Source organism: Pyxicephalus adspersus, chromosome 2 (assembly GCF_032062135.1).
Source record: "Pyxicephalus adspersus chromosome 2, UCB_Pads_2.0, whole genome shotgun sequence".
Lineage (NCBI taxonomy): Eukaryota > Metazoa > Chordata > Amphibia > Anura > Pyxicephalidae > Pyxicephalus > Pyxicephalus adspersus.
This window is the reverse complement of record NC_092859.1, coordinates 80782531-80800382: the sequence shown is the minus strand read 5'-3', so window position 1 is coordinate 80800382 and position 17852 is coordinate 80782531. Positions and strand designations below refer to the sequence as shown.

At 38.6% G+C, this 17852-nt stretch overlaps 2 protein-coding genes across 3 annotated transcripts in view; one reads left to right on the top strand and one right to left on the bottom strand.

Annotated features, from left to right (window-relative positions):
- METTL25 (methyltransferase like 25) overlaps positions 1-7509 on the bottom strand; it is an 85583-nt gene extending 78074 nt beyond the window's left edge. The window contains exons 1-2 of one of the 2 annotated variants that reach the window (XM_072401213.1): positions 7344-7509; positions 7007-7218 (exon numbers count right to left, since the gene is read on the bottom strand). In XM_072401213.1, the coding sequence (XP_072257314.1) occupies positions 7007-7217 (211 nt within the window). In that variant the 5' untranslated portion in view covers position 7218; positions 7344-7509. Of the gene's footprint in view, positions 1-6876; positions 6931-7006; positions 7219-7343 lie in introns of those variants that run through there. The other variant, XM_072401215.1, reaches the window with a different exon arrangement.
- A 108-nt stretch (positions 7510-7617) lies between these two features.
- CCDC59 (coiled-coil domain containing 59) lies at positions 7618-12589 on the top strand. Its single transcript, XM_072401216.1, has 4 exons — positions 7618-7933; positions 9249-9501; positions 10238-10328; positions 11903-12589. Exons 1-4 carry the CDS (start codon positions 7672-7674, stop codon positions 12062-12064), a joined length of 768 nt encoding a protein of 255 aa, XP_072257317.1. The 5' UTR covers positions 7618-7671; the 3' UTR covers positions 12065-12589.
- Positions 12590-17852: the final 5263 nt, after the last annotated feature.

Genomic DNA, 17852 nt, shown 5'->3' with positions numbered 1-17852 from the left:
AGAGAGAACAGCAAAAGATTTCTTCTGCAAGTCATGCGAACTGCCCCCTCCCACCATCAAGCCTCCGTCCTGCACACGAATGAGCAGGGAAGCCCCGTTCATGTCTAGGAGTCATCCATATGTCGGATGTCCTTAACTCAGGGGACTACCTGTACTGTAAACAGCCATACATTGAATATAACATAACAAGCTGTCTATGTATGGGTGCCTTTATAGTTAACGGAGATACAAATATTCTCTGTTGGGTTCTTCTAGCAATGCACTAAAGACATAGCTGGTTGTGGTGGGTGAAAAAACTGAAGCACATCAATGGGGAAAGATACAGAAGTAAAAACAAAATAGATTCCACTTTCACATATTAATCCAAAACTATAAAGATGTCCGACTTGCTTTTATATAGCCAAATCTTTTTCTGTCTTAAAGTACATTACATTGTATTGATGGATAATCACAATTTAACATAAATGAATTAAACTTCATATTAACTTATACTAAAATCGCTCCATTTTCTCGTAGGCAGGCACAAATCCATTTTTCAAGTCACCAGAACAACTCAATACAAAAGCAACTAAGCAAAAAACTATCCAAGGTATCAGGTGACTAGCTCCACATTATGTTCATTGACTTTAGAATGATGACTGGGTGATTTGAGGATGAAATACAATGAAGTGATAGTGGTTGCATTCCAGACACATTAAAGGTTACTCAACATTACCATCTAGTGGCCAACTGGTAACATTGGCTGTCAAAGATAGAAAAAGATGAATCCATTCAAAACATACAATATTTCAAATAAAACAAAACATTCCCGGTATATTAACAGGGTTGGAGGGGTGTTGTGAGAGATAACCAGTCAATCATTAGCTCTGAGCACACACCCAGGTAGATGGCAGTAACCCTCGAGCAGAAGACATTGACTGGAGTTTAAAACACAAGGGAGGTTGTGAAAACAATCAGATGCAAATATATTTCTTTCTAATAAATATTAAGGTCTGTAAAAAAAAACTGTTACACCCCACAGAAGTTCTTATGCAGATACTGAAAAGGCATTTGTTTGCACAGGTTTAGCACTCTTCCCTGTACCCCCATGTGACCGCTCATAGGGTAGGCGTCAGGTCAATATTCCCTTCCCATCCGTAGAATTCAAAATATTATACAAAGGTATGATAGTCAAAGGCTTTAGGCACAGGATAGCTGCACAAGCAGGCATTTAATAGTGCTTTATTTTCAGCACTTCCCTTCGCCTAATATTCTAATCAAAAGCATACATTTTTTTGGATTAAGGATTGTTATACACTTTTAGCTATGGTATCTTAAGAAAACAAAACAAAGACTCTGCTAAAGGTAATGCCAGCACATAAAGCGTTGGTTTTTTTCCAATAAAAATTGATAAACCATTGAAAATCACAACTGTCTTGCAAGGATTCTTCTAATGGCATTTTTATGTAAATTGGATATATGACTGCATGCTTAACACACCATTTATTACTATGGTTTCGTGCACGTATGATAATTTTTCATCATTTTGCTGTTAATATAACATTTTTGGGACTTAAAGTTGAGGCAAATTTACAAAAAAGTAAACGCTTATTAATTTTATTATGTACAAATAGTGTCCTCCTTCACAGAAATCAAAGGCACATAACTAATAAGCCATAAAACATCATTATATTGTTATCTAAAAGGTAAAACCAACAGCATAACTGTTTAATATGTTGGCAGTATAAACATGTATTGATGATGATAATATTTTAACCTTATCTAGTCCTATAGGTGACCATGCACCCAGCAGAAAAAATTGTTGATTGAACGATCAGTCAGTCGCTTAGACAACAATCCACCACGACACGCTGAAACATCCAACATGTAAATGTTAATTTCACAAAGAACACGATACACTCTCCTGCTATGTATTTATTGATGTCCAGGACATCCAGGGGGAGTTTTGGTAACAGCTTACATGATCCATATTCCTGTGCAGAATATAACGAAGTTAGGAAATAACATAACGTGTGAACTCTAGTGGAGGCACAGAGAAAATTCACCATCAGGAAAGCTTTCATTCTGGTCTCAAACAGCAATTAAGGGCTGTCTCTAAATCAAATAGAATACATCTTTCTCATTCAGAACTAATTTTTTTACTTATCATTGCAGTCTAGTTAATGAAAAGCTTGCTGACCCTATTTGTGAATAGGAACAGAGCACATTTTACAATGTTGGTAAATAGTCAATATAGGCAATAGTCAATATAGGCAAGGTATGGTATACCACAAACATATTTTGAATACTTTAGACATGTCCATAGGAAGAAAACACAGTGCTTATGTAAGAGCAGTTTGCAAATAACTAAGATCCAAACCACTTTTTAGTGTCATGGCCACATACCTCCATTAAACTGGAACAGAATGTATAACATGTGTAAGTATATGTAGAGATAATATATAAAGCATTATACAGGTCATAACTTAGGAATTTATTAGGTAGTAAAAGGAAGCTAAAGGTCCACATAGACATGTGATCAGAAGTCAAGAACAAGAAGCAACATATTAGGCATGCAAGACCTTTTGAGGAATTTAATAAACAGAAAGATATCTTTATAAATAGAGAGAACAAACATCAACTGTACAAAGTACCATAACAACACAGGGTCTTTAAGGACATAAAACTGTTATTCCATGGAGACTCTTCTATACCTAGTATCTTACAAAGACACACAATAATAGGACAAATACATATATCATATAGACAAACTGTAGGGTGGCTTGCCAATTCTTCTTGTAACACAGAATTACACAATAATTACAGGACAGTGGATAATGAAACTGAAAAGCCCAATCTAGGAAGATGCAAGCTCTCTTATAGCTGTAGGGAATTTATGAAAAGAGACAACTTTATGCATTACTGTTACCAGAGCACCCTGGGATTTGAACATCTAAAACCCCTTTTACTGGTTTGAAAGGATGGGTAGAGGCTCAAATGTAATAGAAAGATCACTAATATAGGCTGTAGTCAAAGTGACTGCGTGGGCCCAATTCCATTACTATATACAAGACACTTACATAGCAACTGCTGACCAGTAGCTATGTAAGGCACCTTAAGTGTTGTAGGTAAACTAATAGGTCACAATAGCATCTTGATTTTTGGTAGGGCATATGGCTGGGTTGCTGAAAACCACTAATCTTAGAATTCTCTCATAAAGAAACAGCCTACCCCATGTTGTCATGGTAAAGTCCTTATCATAGTCCTGGTTCTTATAATAAATATTATATATTACTTTCTAACAAGGTTACTTTTCTTGGTTCTAATATGACATTCGACATTCTAATATGACGTTCTAAGTTCTAAAAAATGTAAACTGAATGTCCAGGCAAAATCATTTTAATATATTTGGCCAGTGCTCAGATTTTCTCATATTCCTAAATCCCTACCTGGTAATCCTGCCAATGTGTCTGACAATGCTGCAGAAGCGCTTTTTAGTTAGCAGCACAATCTATGCTTTGCTGCAGCACTTCCCATGGGTCAGCTGGGTTACATGGTCACACCAATGCATTACATCTCCTGTAACACTACTGTAAAAATCTTAAGGTGGACCTAAAACTAAAAATGTAATTTGAGTGTAAAAAGACTGTTTGCTGCCTTACATTTAAACAAAATTGTGTTTTTAAAGTTTTGTTTTGTATTTTTAAATACTCATAAAAGTAATACATTTAGTATATGTTGTAGTAGTATATGGCTATGTACACATGTTCAGTAACTGTCATTGGAAAGATCTTTCACGATCATTTCCAACGACAAAAGACTTCATCATGCATGAACGAGTGCTATACATACAGTGCCTTCTGCTCTATGGAGTGGGGAGAAAGACAGAGCGGCACCCCGCTGTGCTCTCTCCTCTTCACTTGTATCGTGATGCTTCATCGTTTATGGATCCTCCAGGACGGATCTATGAACAACAGACGAGCACTGTGCACATGACAGATTCTCTTCAGATACTAGACCTGAAATGATAATCGGACGAGAATCATCTGACGTGTGTACGTAGCCTTAAATTTTAGTATTTTATATTATATTTTATAAGTGTTACAAAAACAAGCATTAACAAATTGATATCCCCTAAATTTATAATTTAGGGCAATATGGCCATATATATCCCAGCATTCACTTTTTTATCATTCTCTGACATTCAGGCTTATGTTCAGTTATGATAATGCAGAGTGTCTCAGAGGCTTTCAGGATCCAGACAGATAATAGCTCTGTAAATGTCATACTTTAAATATAGGGATGAAAGAAAAGGGCTCACTAATCCAACTCTGGGATTCAAAAAACAAAAACAAGAATGTTAAGGTTTATTAAAGTGGAACACCAACTATTTGTCTTGGGCCCTTTTTGACGTGATGAATGTGTCTTGCACAAAAATAGTAAAACACAGCTATTATATCTGCAGCGATAAAAGTCTTTACTAAAAAAATGGATGTATCCCAAAAACCGTTGTTTTAACATATTTATTTTGTATGGAATGTATAAAGGCTTCCTAACAAAGATTAACAAATGGGAAAAAATAACCCACGTCTGTTTATTTCACAGGTGCCTTACCTGTCACTAATCCAAACCAATTATTTCCTAAACACCCACAACCCAATATCAAACTGCATATAAGACATGCCTGACATTCCATATGAACCCACCTATGCCTCCATACTTATGAATGATAAATCATATTGTATCTTGGGGTTTAATTCTAAATAAATAGTACTGTAACATGCATTTCCCAAAGAAAATTTTTACATGTTAAAGCATAGCTAAACTCAGAATATTTACATTACATAAAAGGATAGACAACCCTTTTATTTAAAGTAAAAATTTTGTTTGTTAGTGTTTTTTAAGTGCAACACCCTTTTTTTAAAAAAAAAAAAAAAAAAAAGGGTGTTGCACTTAAAAAAGTGCAGCACCGCCCCCTTAATTTTTGATCACCTAGGTCAGGGGTCTGCAAACTTTTTGGTCAAGGCACACTAGGCCAGAAGAAACAAGGTGTTCAATGAAAGTTTTTTTCTAATCGTGACTGCAAGTGAGCAGCCTCAGTCTCCGGCTCATCCGCAGTGTAGTCTCTGTATGTGTGCTTGGCATCAAAATGCCCCTTGAGATTTGACCGCTTGAAAGTGCTGTTGGTGTTGTTGCACACTAAACACAGGGCTTTGTTGCCCCGTTAGATGAAGAATAATTTGTCAGTCCATTCAGGGTTGAAGTCACAACATTTGAGGTCAACCTTCCAGAGACTGGTAGCTGCGCGTTGCTTTTGCTCTTTAGGCTTAGTAATTGGGGTTACTGTGTGGGAACTTGATGATATTGCGGGAAGTCGCGATAACACCACAAATCAATTAGGCCCGATCCAACAATAAATAGCTAGGGGGGCGTTGGGCCAGACTGGAATATTGGCTAGGGCGTATCTGGCCTAAAGGCCGGAGTTTGCCTACCTCTGGCCTAGGTGATCAAAAATAATTGGAAGGGCAGATGCTCCCAGGAAACCTACGTCACGCATCCCGGGAGGCTCATGGCTACTCCTTGGTTGCTTGGACATGCGCAGAAACAGCGCTTTCATCAATAGGGAAATGCCCAGTGAAATTAGCAAGTTTTTCACAATCTACGTAATTGGGTCTCGCACCTGCTTAGGGTAAGATCGGGTGAAGCAGGAAGAAGAACGTGGAAGAAGAGAGAAGAAGATGTTGGGGCCCAGCACTCCCTCTGCGGAGGACTGAAGATGGATACCGGGACGACGCAGTATCCGATGGAAAAAAACCTCCCAACGGATAGACTGATCTGCGGGACTGAAGGTAAGTGTGTTTTTATTTTGTTTTGGATAGCTTTGGGTTTACTTCAGCTTTAAATGTAACTCACTTCCTATTCTGGTGACAAGTGAAAATGAGGGGAAATTAACTTTAGGACCACTTCTAGGAAATGAACAGAGCTTGTTATAAGAACATGATCAGACAGTTCATTATTGCAGAGGGGACAGGCAATGTCTCTTCTGCAATAACCCCTCTTACCCGCCTGATTGCTCTGCTCATGCACAGCGTCAGCTTTGTTTGGCAGGATACCCTCTGTACATACCAGGATTGAATGAATTCCTGCAAACGGGAATTACATCATCCCAGCCCAGCCAATCAAAATGGGTGTAGAGAAGAAAGAACAAGATGAGGGTGGCCAGTGAGGGAGGGACAGATGAGTAGCATTAGTTTAGGTACTCTTTAAATAGACAAACAGGACATAAAAGATATTATAGAGATCATATCTCTAAATAAAGAATAATTCCACAAAACACAGATCAGTTCTTAGTACAAGACCTACTAGTCTGTAAATGTCAGCACCACCCAGCCCCAGCATGTGCACAGCAGTTCATTTATTGCCGAATCATACACTGAAGTGCACTGAAGCTTTATTACCATTTTTTGATTCCTTGACCTTTATAAAAGTTTGAGATCCAACTGTCACACAGACATTAGGTGAGGAGAAATCATCTAAACCAGCGGTCGCCAACTGGTGGTCTGCGGCTCAGGCAAAGGACCCTGCTGGTGGACCGAACAGGGCAGAGCCGCAGACCACATCTCCTGTACAAATTGTAGGCTCAGGGCGGTGGGCAGGTTCTGGCATCATGACCTCACTATGCGGAAAGTGTCTTGCACATTGACTGACAAACAGCTGCCTGCGCATGCGCAGTCCGGAGTCCTTGCATTTAGTGGTCCGTAGGTCAGAAAAGGTTGGTGACCACTGCTCCAAACCAAGGACCTAACAAAGTGTGTTATCACACTGATCCACCATCCCCTTTTTATCTTAGGATTCCATTCATAATGAATAGCACTGTAACACATTTACACAATGTACCATATTACAAAGGTCTTCCAGTCCTAAGACATTGCACGGCTTTTCATTTGATGTACCTGGAATAAAGATTTGGCAGAGTTAACCTGTTAATCTGAACGTTTAGTGGGATTGTAGGAAAGATTGAGCTCACCTTGGCCTCCATGCTTCACCTCCTGCTGCTGGCTGAATGCTGACAACACGGCCTCGGGTGACACAGCTATCAGAGTCTTCCATACATCTTGTGTATAGAACTCCACAGAATGAGCCCCCGATATCCTCCCAGTCATCTGTATGAACTGCAGCATGTTTTTCACAGTCTCCTTCACCTGGTCTGTGCTAGGAGCAGATAAATGTGCAAACATCCTGATGGGGAAAAAGAATTTCCAGATATCATGTGAGGACATTTCATTTGATTTTCTCACAAATTCATTTTATTTATAAAAAAAAAATGATATTCTATTGTAAAGCTATGTGTAAAGGTAACATACCTGTGTACCCTTTGTATACAATGATTACTACTGAGTGCTGATTGCTCTGCACTAGATAACAATCACCTTAGCTCACGTGATAAGTGTGTACATGTTACTCTCCTCGCTTCCCGGTGGCAGCAGGAAAATGACGACACCAGGTCATGTGACCCCAGCCCTTTTTGGGGGATGGGGTACAGCAGAACGTACTGGTGTAATGTAATGTGTTTGTCTCTGCAGCTGAGTGAAACCCCGCCCTCCTGTCTGCAGCACAGTAGAAGCGGGGGGTCATGTGATGAGGTGACGTAATTCAACCTCGACTCCTAGTGAAACAACGTGGAGAATCACCATGGATGCCTCTGGTTCAGGGGGACAGTACCGAAGGAGAGGCGGACCCCCGGGGGGGAAAGGGAAAGTGCCATTTAATAAGGGGGCACACTTTAATAGTGGAGGGGGTGCACAGGCCGGTAAAAGGAGAGCAGAGCCTGGGTTAGTGTCTGCGCAGAGGAATAGTGGCCAGGGCCCATGGAAGCAGGGTGTACAGAGACCGGGGAAAGCAAGAAGGGGATACAAAGCGGCTCAGCAGTTCGCTGCAGGGAGTGCGAAGGAAGGTGAGTGACCATGACAACCTGTGCGCCTCCAACCAACTCCATATTCAGGAAAATGTTGGAGATTGTAACCTGACATCATCATGTATTAAAGATCTGCACACCATTTAACTTTTATTATAGTTCATAAAACAATGCAATCAAAAATCACATTGATATAAATGCACAACAATTCAGCTTACATAAAAGGAATGTGCGAAAGTGGGGTAACTGAATTTTTATTTGTCACTCTCTTCTGTCTAAGGCAGTGTACACACCTGTGATCTTCATTGCAGGAAAAGATCTTTCAGGAATCAAAGGAGTGACAAATACTGAACAAGTGCTGTACACAGTGCTGGTCTATGGGGGGGGGTGAGTGAGCACCCACTGTGCTCTTCCTCAGAACAGATTCATAAATAAATTGGGTTACCGATGTACACATATCAGATTCTCAGGCAAGATGAGCCTGATCATTCGTATCAGGCGAGAAACAGTGCATGTGAGTGCAGTGTCTAACTGTGCTGGTTCTGTGTCATTTAGGAATAAAGCTGGCGTTAGTTTTTTTGCTTGACATCCTTTCTTGGTTTTTAGTCTTTTAGGTCAGCGGTTCACCCCCCCACCAAGGTCAGGAGAATTCTTGGCAGGCTCAGTGTCCAGAGACTCAACCCACCCACTCTCCCATTGCAGACTCCGACCTCCGGGTTCTGGCATGATGATGTCACTCTGGAGGAGGTCTCTTCCCGTTTAAGTGACACACAGATCCCCGTGCACGTGTGGTCTGGAGTCTGTATATTTAGTGGTGCCTCATGTCAAAAAGGTTGGGGACCATCGCTCTAGGTTGTATTAGGGTGTTGCTCAGCTCAAAAGATTAAGTACATCTTATGACCATTAAAAGATACAATGGGGGTATGGTATAGTAGACTACAGATGTAACACCCAGGGGGGCAGAAAAAAAATGACCTCTGAGTTGGGCTTTCATAAATTCTGATATACCGGTGTGTATATATATATATATATATATATATATATACTGTTCGTGATCCATTCACATCCTCATTCCTGCATGAGAAAGTTGTCACAATATTAATATTAATAAACAGCATTTATATAGTGCCAGCATACTCCATATCACATGAGCATTACCAGTTACTAAAATAGAATGCACTGGAAATAATTAGCCATCCTCCCGACACTTCAGGGAAAGGTTGTACTCATACAGTGCAACATTAAAAACTTTTTTGACAGTTATGTACCTGCCTGCAGAATAAAATGGTGAAGTCATTTTTTTAATACTGTTATATCTTTAATTATGACCTGTACTTTCGTTAATGTTTTATAGGGCATGGCTTTGCTTTATGGAGAAAACAAAAAGTTTTATTAGATTATAAAAAGCTGCAAAGAAAGCAAAAAAAGCACACAACAACTAAAGATTTATATGTGGACAATTACCCTGAACATTTAAAGCACCTCTACCTGGCTGAAGAGGAAAGAGTGAAAAGTCTAAAAAGAAAGAGGAAGCCTGAATCTGAAGAAGACCTCTCCCAGACAACAGAGGAGCAGGAACAGGAACATCAGCAGGAAGTAGAAGTAGTGTAAGTTTACTAATCTGTTAAATGGTGCTTGATTTTACCCATCCACCCCCATGACACAGGGACAGGTAAGGTGTAAAGATGCATTAAAACTTATTCTTGAGGGAAGTTTAGTAGTACTGTCTCTGTTCTGTAAACTATTTTGTTTACAGGCCACACCTTTCATCTGCATTTTAATAAAATTTTAAATAAAATAGAATTCTGCTCTGTTTAGTTGTATTTACTTTACACTATTTATATCAATGAAGTCATGGGGTAATACACCCCCCCCCCCATATCTCTGTAACTATCTTTTCTATACTCCCAAAACTGTTCTTAAGTCAATGCTGCCGGACAATTTTCCAGCATTTTCCAGTGAGCCCAGCCTGTAGTTGGCTTACTTTGATTAAACAGACTGGGTTTACAGCACTGAACACTGGGAGGCACTAGCTTTTCAGCCACCACAAAAAAGGAAAGCTATCCTGAGAAAAAATATTTGAATAGGGTTTTAAAGAAAACAAAAGGGTAGTCTGAAAGTCACTGGCCCTGTACAATAGCATCCCTGATATGTTCTGTTTCATTTAATCTATAATGAGGGAAATAAAGCCTAAAAAAATAACAATGCAGCCAGCACATTTAATAACTGGAGAGATGCAATATGTAACATATTGGTTTTTCGATACATTGTAAAATACCTGCTTTGAAATATCAGGGTTTTTTGACTGGTAAATTGTAGTATAACATTGTGTTCCATGTGTAGGCCAAAAAAGAAATTTAAGAAAAAAACTGCAAATCAGAAAGCAAAAGAAGAATATGAACAAGTACAACGTGAACGAGCAAGAAAAAGAAAAGTAAGTACAATAACTTTGTCCAAAGATTGTCCTAAGATTGTGGAAGGTAAAGGTTTGTTATTGTGACGTGTGTTAAGCAGGAATTCAATATCTCTGTCACAGTAAGTCTTTTAAATGTTACTCTTAGCCATATTATAAGTATGACTTTTAAAGTTGCTTAATAAAGCTTATGGTCTCAATCAAAGCTGAAGTCCATTACAGGTAGTCCCCAGGTTACATACGAGATAGGGACTGTAGGTTTGTTCTTAAGTTAATTTTGTATGTTTGTAAGTTGGAACAGGTGCATACATTTTTTTTTTTTACAATTGCAATTAGGACAGATGATTGTCTCAACTTATTAGGCACCCTGGTGTCAGTTACTGTAAAAAAAATCCTCACTGTGAGCTAATCATAAACAAAGCAAAAAAAAATTCATTAACTTCTGGAGCAAGCTGTGCTTTGATATTCAAAAAGAAAAGAACTGCAGAGTTTCTTTTGTCATTAAAGGGTTACAAGAGGCTGCAGAAAGAGCTCACCCCCTAAGATCACCCACAACCTCAGCTGTGTTTACCAAAAGATTTCTTCTGCAAGTCATGCAAAGCACCCCCTCCCTTCTTCAAGCCTCCGTTCTGCACACTGCTAGTAGGGAAGCCCTGTTTTTATCTAGGATGCGTCTGTATGTCGGATGTCCTTAACCCTGGGATTACCTGTACTTGCTTTTGTGTATATAACCAGATTCGAATGTTAGGTAATTCAAGGTAATCCACCAAGATGAAACTATGGGAAATGTCAATGCCACATGGTTTTGAAAAACGTGCACAAGAACATTGGTCAGAGATGTTCAACTAGTCAAATTTTTAACCAGAACATGGAAGTTAATGTTCCTAGTATTGACCCCCTGCTGTAATATAGTATGTTCTTTGTAGAGTAGATTGAAATCCTACGCACCATACACATTAAAAAGATGGTAAATCACTGTTGCTGAAAATGATCTTTTATCGTTTCCAGTGGCTCAATTCAATTCAATGAGGAGGATGAGTGAGCAGAACTTCGCTGTACTCTCCTCCATAGAAACGCATGGTGGTAATTCATCAATCTGCCGGGGGTATTTAAAGAATGATGTCGAGGGCACACTGTACTTGTCAGATTTTCACGTGAGACGACATTCATTCTGTGTGTACCTACGTAGTTTCAGTGGACAGCCATATCATCAAAATTGAGGTATGATCAATTATTATCTAGAGCCTGTCCTTTATCTTTCACCAGGTGTTAGGCCTAATTTTATGTAGGCTAAAAAAAAATGGCTTTTGTTGTTTTTTTGTAAGTGTAGTGTACCACTCTATCAATTCCCACCAGAGAGCTGATTTTGCAAAGATTTTTGCATCAGCCCAAACCTCTCTACCTGCTGCTTTGATTTAGCTTTGTGAAGCTGAAGTTACGCATCATACAGGTTTATACATGGTTTTACCAAATCTTTTTATGACTGTTTCAATATATTGATGTAAAATTTAATTTCCTACTGTTACCAATGGTTTTGAATACTCTTTTTTTCTCTGGTATTGATAAAATATGTTTTTCTTATTGGACATTTTTAGGAAGCAGAGGAAAACAGGAAAAAGAGAGAAGAAGCAAAAGAAATCTACAAGAAAAAGAAGATGGAAGCTTTTAAGGCTTTAAATGCTAAAACGAAGAAAGGACAGCCCAACTTTAATGTGCAAATGGAGTATCTGCTGAAAAAGATACAAAATAAAACATAATCTGTTAATGTGTATTTTAGAATGTTGCATCACCATTGGTGCGTTAATGAAATGCATCCTTTCTTTGGAGAGGTATTATTTTTAATGGCTTTTTGAATCACTAAGAACAAAGGACTACATATACAACACAATGATTTAAAAATGGTTTCAACAAATAAAATCGATGCTTATTCCAAATGCATTGCTGGGCACTGTGGTTTTCCAGTTTCTCAGTAAAAGTCCTGAAAAGGGCATTGTGGGTTGGATTTCTAACGAAAAGAGATAAATACAGAGGAACTTTTCTTTAAACAATTGAACTGTTGCGGACATTTTAACTGGCTGTTTTATTTATTGTACACAATGGCAGACATGTTTTATATACAACTTTTTTTTTCTTTTGACTGCTGAAATATTTAATAGTGCTTTAGGATTGTGGTACATCTGTTCATGTAATCGGATATGTATGTTATTTGGCAAGAATATTAGTTTTGTATTAAAGCTGAAAACAAGCTACCATTTCCAGGTAGGATGTTCTGAAAAGTCAAATCCTTATTTTGTGTCTTATAATATAATCCTTTTATTTGATGTTGTGTTCAGGTTTTAAAGAAAGAGCATCAGCATGACAGCCTAATACCTAGAATTTTTAGTGGGGCTCATTAGTGATAGCCTCAATATTTACCCTATGATAAAATTGCATTAAAACCTGCTTACATCCCCAGCTTTGCAAAGGTTAAACACACCCAACTGCAGGCTTTAGTTACTATCTCTTTTGTTGTTTTTGTGCTCTGGATTGTGGGGGGGGCCCGTGGCATTTCGACTTAGAGTACAGGATTAAAAGTTCTATGTGAGGAAGTCAGGCCTGTGACAAAGTCTGGAAGAGTAAAGGTGGAAGCCTTCCTGAGTGAAGAAATAAGTAAAAGAGCCACTGCAAGAATAATTTGTGATCTAAGAGTACATGTTCTAATACATGTAACAAAACTTTTAGCATAAAAAGAAGTAAGTTAATCAAAATTGTCCAATTGGCAAATGAGAGATCTAGATGAAGCTGCCTGATCAGTTTGAAACCCTATGTCCTGACTCCCCGTTTATTTATATATATATATATATATATATATATATATTTTTTTTTTTTCTCATGCTTGAATCTTTACATTCTACCTCACTTGGCCCCAGTTTACTATCTATTTCCAGACTTGGGACCTAAGAAAAAAACAAATATATATCTTGTACAACTTTTACTACGATGTATCACTCATGCGCTGCTTTTATTTTCTAGTCTCAATCCCATTGACTGCAATTACCTTGCTGTCAAAATATGACTGGTGAAGCATCAGACGCTTGTGTAAACTCATTCAAACTCATAAAGTAAATGTTGGTGCTATGGCATGCAAATAGTCAACAACTCACCAGCTTTAGAATTGCTAGAAGAGCACCTGCCAGTCTCTTGGTAAGATGACATTCTCTCATTACCCCATCTCCAGCAAAGGAGATTCTATGGCATTTGGGGCCGATGACCGAGAGATTCCATGAAGGACAGTAGATGGTTGTCCCATATGGCTTTATTGCTGATGGTATGTCTAGTAGCAGAGTCTCTGCCATAAGCAATAAGACAATGATTTGTAAAAGGCTGTAGATTTTACTTTACTAAAGATGCAAGTTACTTTCCCCAGAGACTTTCCTATTTAATGTTTATTTTGTTTAGTAATTAAAAGAGATTTATCTAAATCTAAATTAAAAAATCATAACTGAGCAGCCGTTTGCATTTGTTTTCATACATTAAAATGTGCACAGTGTAAAAATGCAATTCCCTGATTGAAAACAGCTTACCTCAAAGTATATTTGTCACATCTGAAGCAATGACCTAGTGTGGAAATCAGAAACAGATAAATCTCTCAAGGAATCTGTCAGAGAGGAACATGTAGGTTCTTTACGTGTACTTTACATTGGATTCCATAGATCACCCAAACTATCCTGTTTCTGTTCAAAAAGGTAGTAAAAAAAATACCCACTCCCCTATTTGTTAAAGGCCAGTAGACCCTCCTTTTCATACACTGAAGTTCTTTACCTATGATGGCTGTTCTCTTCAAACAGATTATTTTGAATGTCTTCAGATCTAGGACCCAGAAAAGAAAAATATGTTTTGACCGTACCTGACTTCATTTATCCAGAATCCAGCTCTAATTTCATCTTGGATTCCTGCTTACCTGCATTCCCAAAATCAAATCCAGATTTTGGAAAATTGGTAGGAGGGGTGTTGGGCATGGAGATACTGTAGTGGTATTTTGGTGTATATAGCAAATATGCATAGCAAAATCCCATTACTGGCCCTGCCTTTTCCCTGACTTGTTTGCAACTTTTACGTGTCTGCTTATTTGTTCCTCTACAGGCATTGTTAGCGATGCCCTGTTCAGCTCTGAAATACAGAATGCTATCATGACAAAGCTCTCTCCATAGATACCATACAGTGAGTGAGCATTGTAACATTACATCAAAAAGAATATTGCAAGCGGGATCACAAGGTGAGAGTAAAGCAAAAAAAGCCCAATAATGTAGCCAGCTAATTTAATTATTGTAAACTACCATATAATACATTTACTTGGTTTATAAACTGTGAAAAGAACTGTTCAATTATGTTACTGGCTTTGCTGTAACAAGCATATAAGATCATATGAGCCCCCATATTAATATATTGATTTCAAATGTATTCACTATTTTTACTATTTATTATTATTATTGCCAATTATTAATATTTTTTTAATAACACTGGCGGGCAGCAAGCCAACACCAACCACAAAGTGAGATATTTTGTTAGACAGATTTGCCATAAATTCAAAGCTTAGTTCATAAATCTCTGCTGCTCAGATGTAGCTCTGTGCCATAATTAAACCCGGCCCTGACCATTTCTTAGATGTGTGTGTGCAGTAAGTGAAAAACCATTGCCAGTACAATCATAAATCAGTTGAAGAAGTTTACAAACTGTCACAAGTGACTGTCCAGGGTTGGAGGTCCAGGGGTTGCAAACCTTAACAAAACCTGTCACAAATCTTTTCCTAAATGAAAGACTGTCTGATTGCATTAGGTGTCTGCTTTTGTCAGAAGCTTGCTTGATAAAATCCCTGTCGGAGTTTGTCTTTGATTAAATACGTTCTCTGTCAATAGAATTACTGTAAAGCTGGAGGCTGGCTTTAGAGTGGATTTAACTGCTGGTTACATGAGTCTATAGAATACAAAATGTAATAAATAGGATCATTTCTCCAACTTCACAAAATTTAGATTGTTTTTAAAATAAGGCATATAACTACTGTACTGTTTGCATCTTTCACATGTTGCAATCAGAGGGGTAATTTCTATGTTCATTAGTGATCTTGGTTGACAGTGACTAGGGGTAAAAAGTCTGCTATAGATATAAGAAGACAGTAACAGCTGCATACATAATCTGGTTGCTTAGTATATGGGGAACGACACGCAGACAACTATTGCACTGACTTGGGGTAAAACAGCTATTACTATTATCTTGTTTTCTATAGCACCAACATATCAGTCTATAGTCATGTCACTAACTGTCCCTCAAGGGGGTCACAATCTAATGTCCCTACCATAGTCGTTGGTCATTACCACAGTCTAATCTTTGGGAAATCAATTAACCTAACAGCATGTTTTTGGGATGTCGGAAGAATCTGGAGCTCCCAGAGGCAACCCACGCAAACATCGAGACAACTTATACACTGAGACCCTAATGCTTGCTAAGGCAAGAATTCTAACCACTGGGCCAACCATGCCACTATCAGGCAAGCTTTTTTGAGTACCCAATATCGCTAAGGTACAGTGAGGGTAAAATATGTTCAGGCTGCATGCAGTCCAGGAAATGTACACACCAGAGACTATCCTTTCAAAAATTAGAACCAAGGCTGATCCAAAGCATCTGGGTACTGTCCAAATATCATGTCATCAGGCATCTTGTATCATACAATGCGTAGAGTTTCAATGTCAAAACATGCAGATGAGAATTTAACAGCATCATATGTGTAGTCAACCTTTCCACAAGAAGCCAATGGGAACATATTGGACCAGGTTGAAAATGAGTTAGCCCATGGGTGCCCAACCTACAGCCCGCAGAGTTGTCAGATCCAGCCCTCTCCTCATCTCCTATGTTTCTCTACCGAGATTGTGCTACCAGAAAAAGAGAGCTTCCTGAGCATGCTCACCTTGTACTGTGACATAATCCCAGCAGTAGCATGAAAGCTGTTTCGGTGTCCAGGCATCCGTCATTATCCCCATGTATAAACCTTCACTGATTGATATGGGATATTTTCAGGGTACAAAGGGCACCTTGAGAGCTGGTATAAAACTTAAATTAGGAAAATATAGATCACAAATCATCAAGGCTGCATTCAGGTTGGCAGTGAAGTTACAGTGTGGTTACCCCTTCCTCATGCCATAGAACTCTGGCTAGCGAGAGACGCTCAGTACCACTCAGTGCCACCTGGAGTCAAATCTGCAGACCCTGCAGTGCGAGGGACTGAGCTGCTGATGGAGTGCCTGTTACACATAGCTGGACACTTACCTTCTGTGAACCCCAATTTCTCTGGAACAGAAGAATTTTGGCAACTGGAAATATCGAAGACAGTATGAAAACTTCTTTTGCTCCACCCCCTTCTCTAATTAAATGGTATACCCATCATAACACGCCACCATTTCATACATAGCTATCACCTTACTCCAAGTTTTGAACCCCAAATTCTCTGTAAGAAAAGGGAAATGTAACTGCAAGTATGGGACTCTTGTGGCTAACTCCCCCTAAAATGTCATCACTATGGGGCCATCACAAGATACAAAAGCTGTACCTGTCATACTGTGCTACCCTGTCACACATAGCTGGCCACTTACCTTCTGTGAACCCCAATTTCTCAGCAACAGGGAGACGTAGGGACCTGAAGATGTAGCAGTAAGAACATGTCCTCCTTGGCTACCTGTCACGTGAATTGCATTTGTCTGGAAGCATCCATTGGAAAGATTTTGGGTTATAAAGAAGGTTCGTGGCCCCTTTAACTGACAGGAAGCATTGTGAGCGGGGTAGCTATGTAATTTCATTTTAATTTAAAATTATTCTAGTTTTAAACATACATCTTTAATGTTTGTTTGCATTGTGGCCCGCGAGTTTTATCCCAATGTTAACAGCAGCCGCAGGTGAAAAAAGGTTGGGCACCACTGGGTTAGCCTATGTAAAGGAAAATAATTTATTTTGTAAAATAGGGAAAAAGTTGAAACCCTACTAGATCATTTTTGCTCTGTCCCATTGTAGAGGTTTTTCTTTCCGAAAGAACGGTAGAGAAAATCACCATCCTAGAGAGTTGTCACTGATATTTTTGCCTTTGTTGGACATCTCACCCTCATCATTGAATGGTGACAAATTTTGGATTATTTTTGGAACAAAGGAGCAAATAAAAATAACAGCAGGGTTGATATAGCATTAAATAATTGTAATAAATAGATCAAATGATTGTTAGCTGCAAGATTTTTCCATAGGACATAATCACTTACCCAAAATATGGGTAGATAGAGACACCTGTGCTATACAAAGCTTTCTTTCTTTTTTTCTTTTCTTTCTTTCTTTACCAGGTCTCTCCCCACTACCTTTAAATTTATTTTTTTTATATTTTTATTTCGAATTGATATTATAAAAAGGGGCGCAAAAACAGCCAAGCTCCATGAAGCATGAGCCAGGGTCCCATTGCTGGTATATTATTGCTACTATACCCAAATTAGATACTTTTCTGGAAGGCAGAATTATCATTTCTACCACAAGCAT

Excerpts from the sequence above, each read along its gene's own strand:
- CCDC59 (XM_072401216.1), top strand. The coding sequence starts at position 7,672 with ATGGATGCCTCTGGTTCAGGGGGACAGTACCGAAGGAGAGGCGGACCC. Across the intron at positions 7,934-9,248 it reads TGCAGGGAGTGCGAAGGAAG|GGCATGGCTTTGCTTTATGG; the intron begins GTGAGTGACCAT and ends AATGTTTTATAG. Across the intron at positions 10,329-11,902 it reads AACGAGCAAGAAAAAGAAAA|GAAGCAGAGGAAAACAGGAA; the intron begins GTAAGTACAATA and ends GGACATTTTTAG.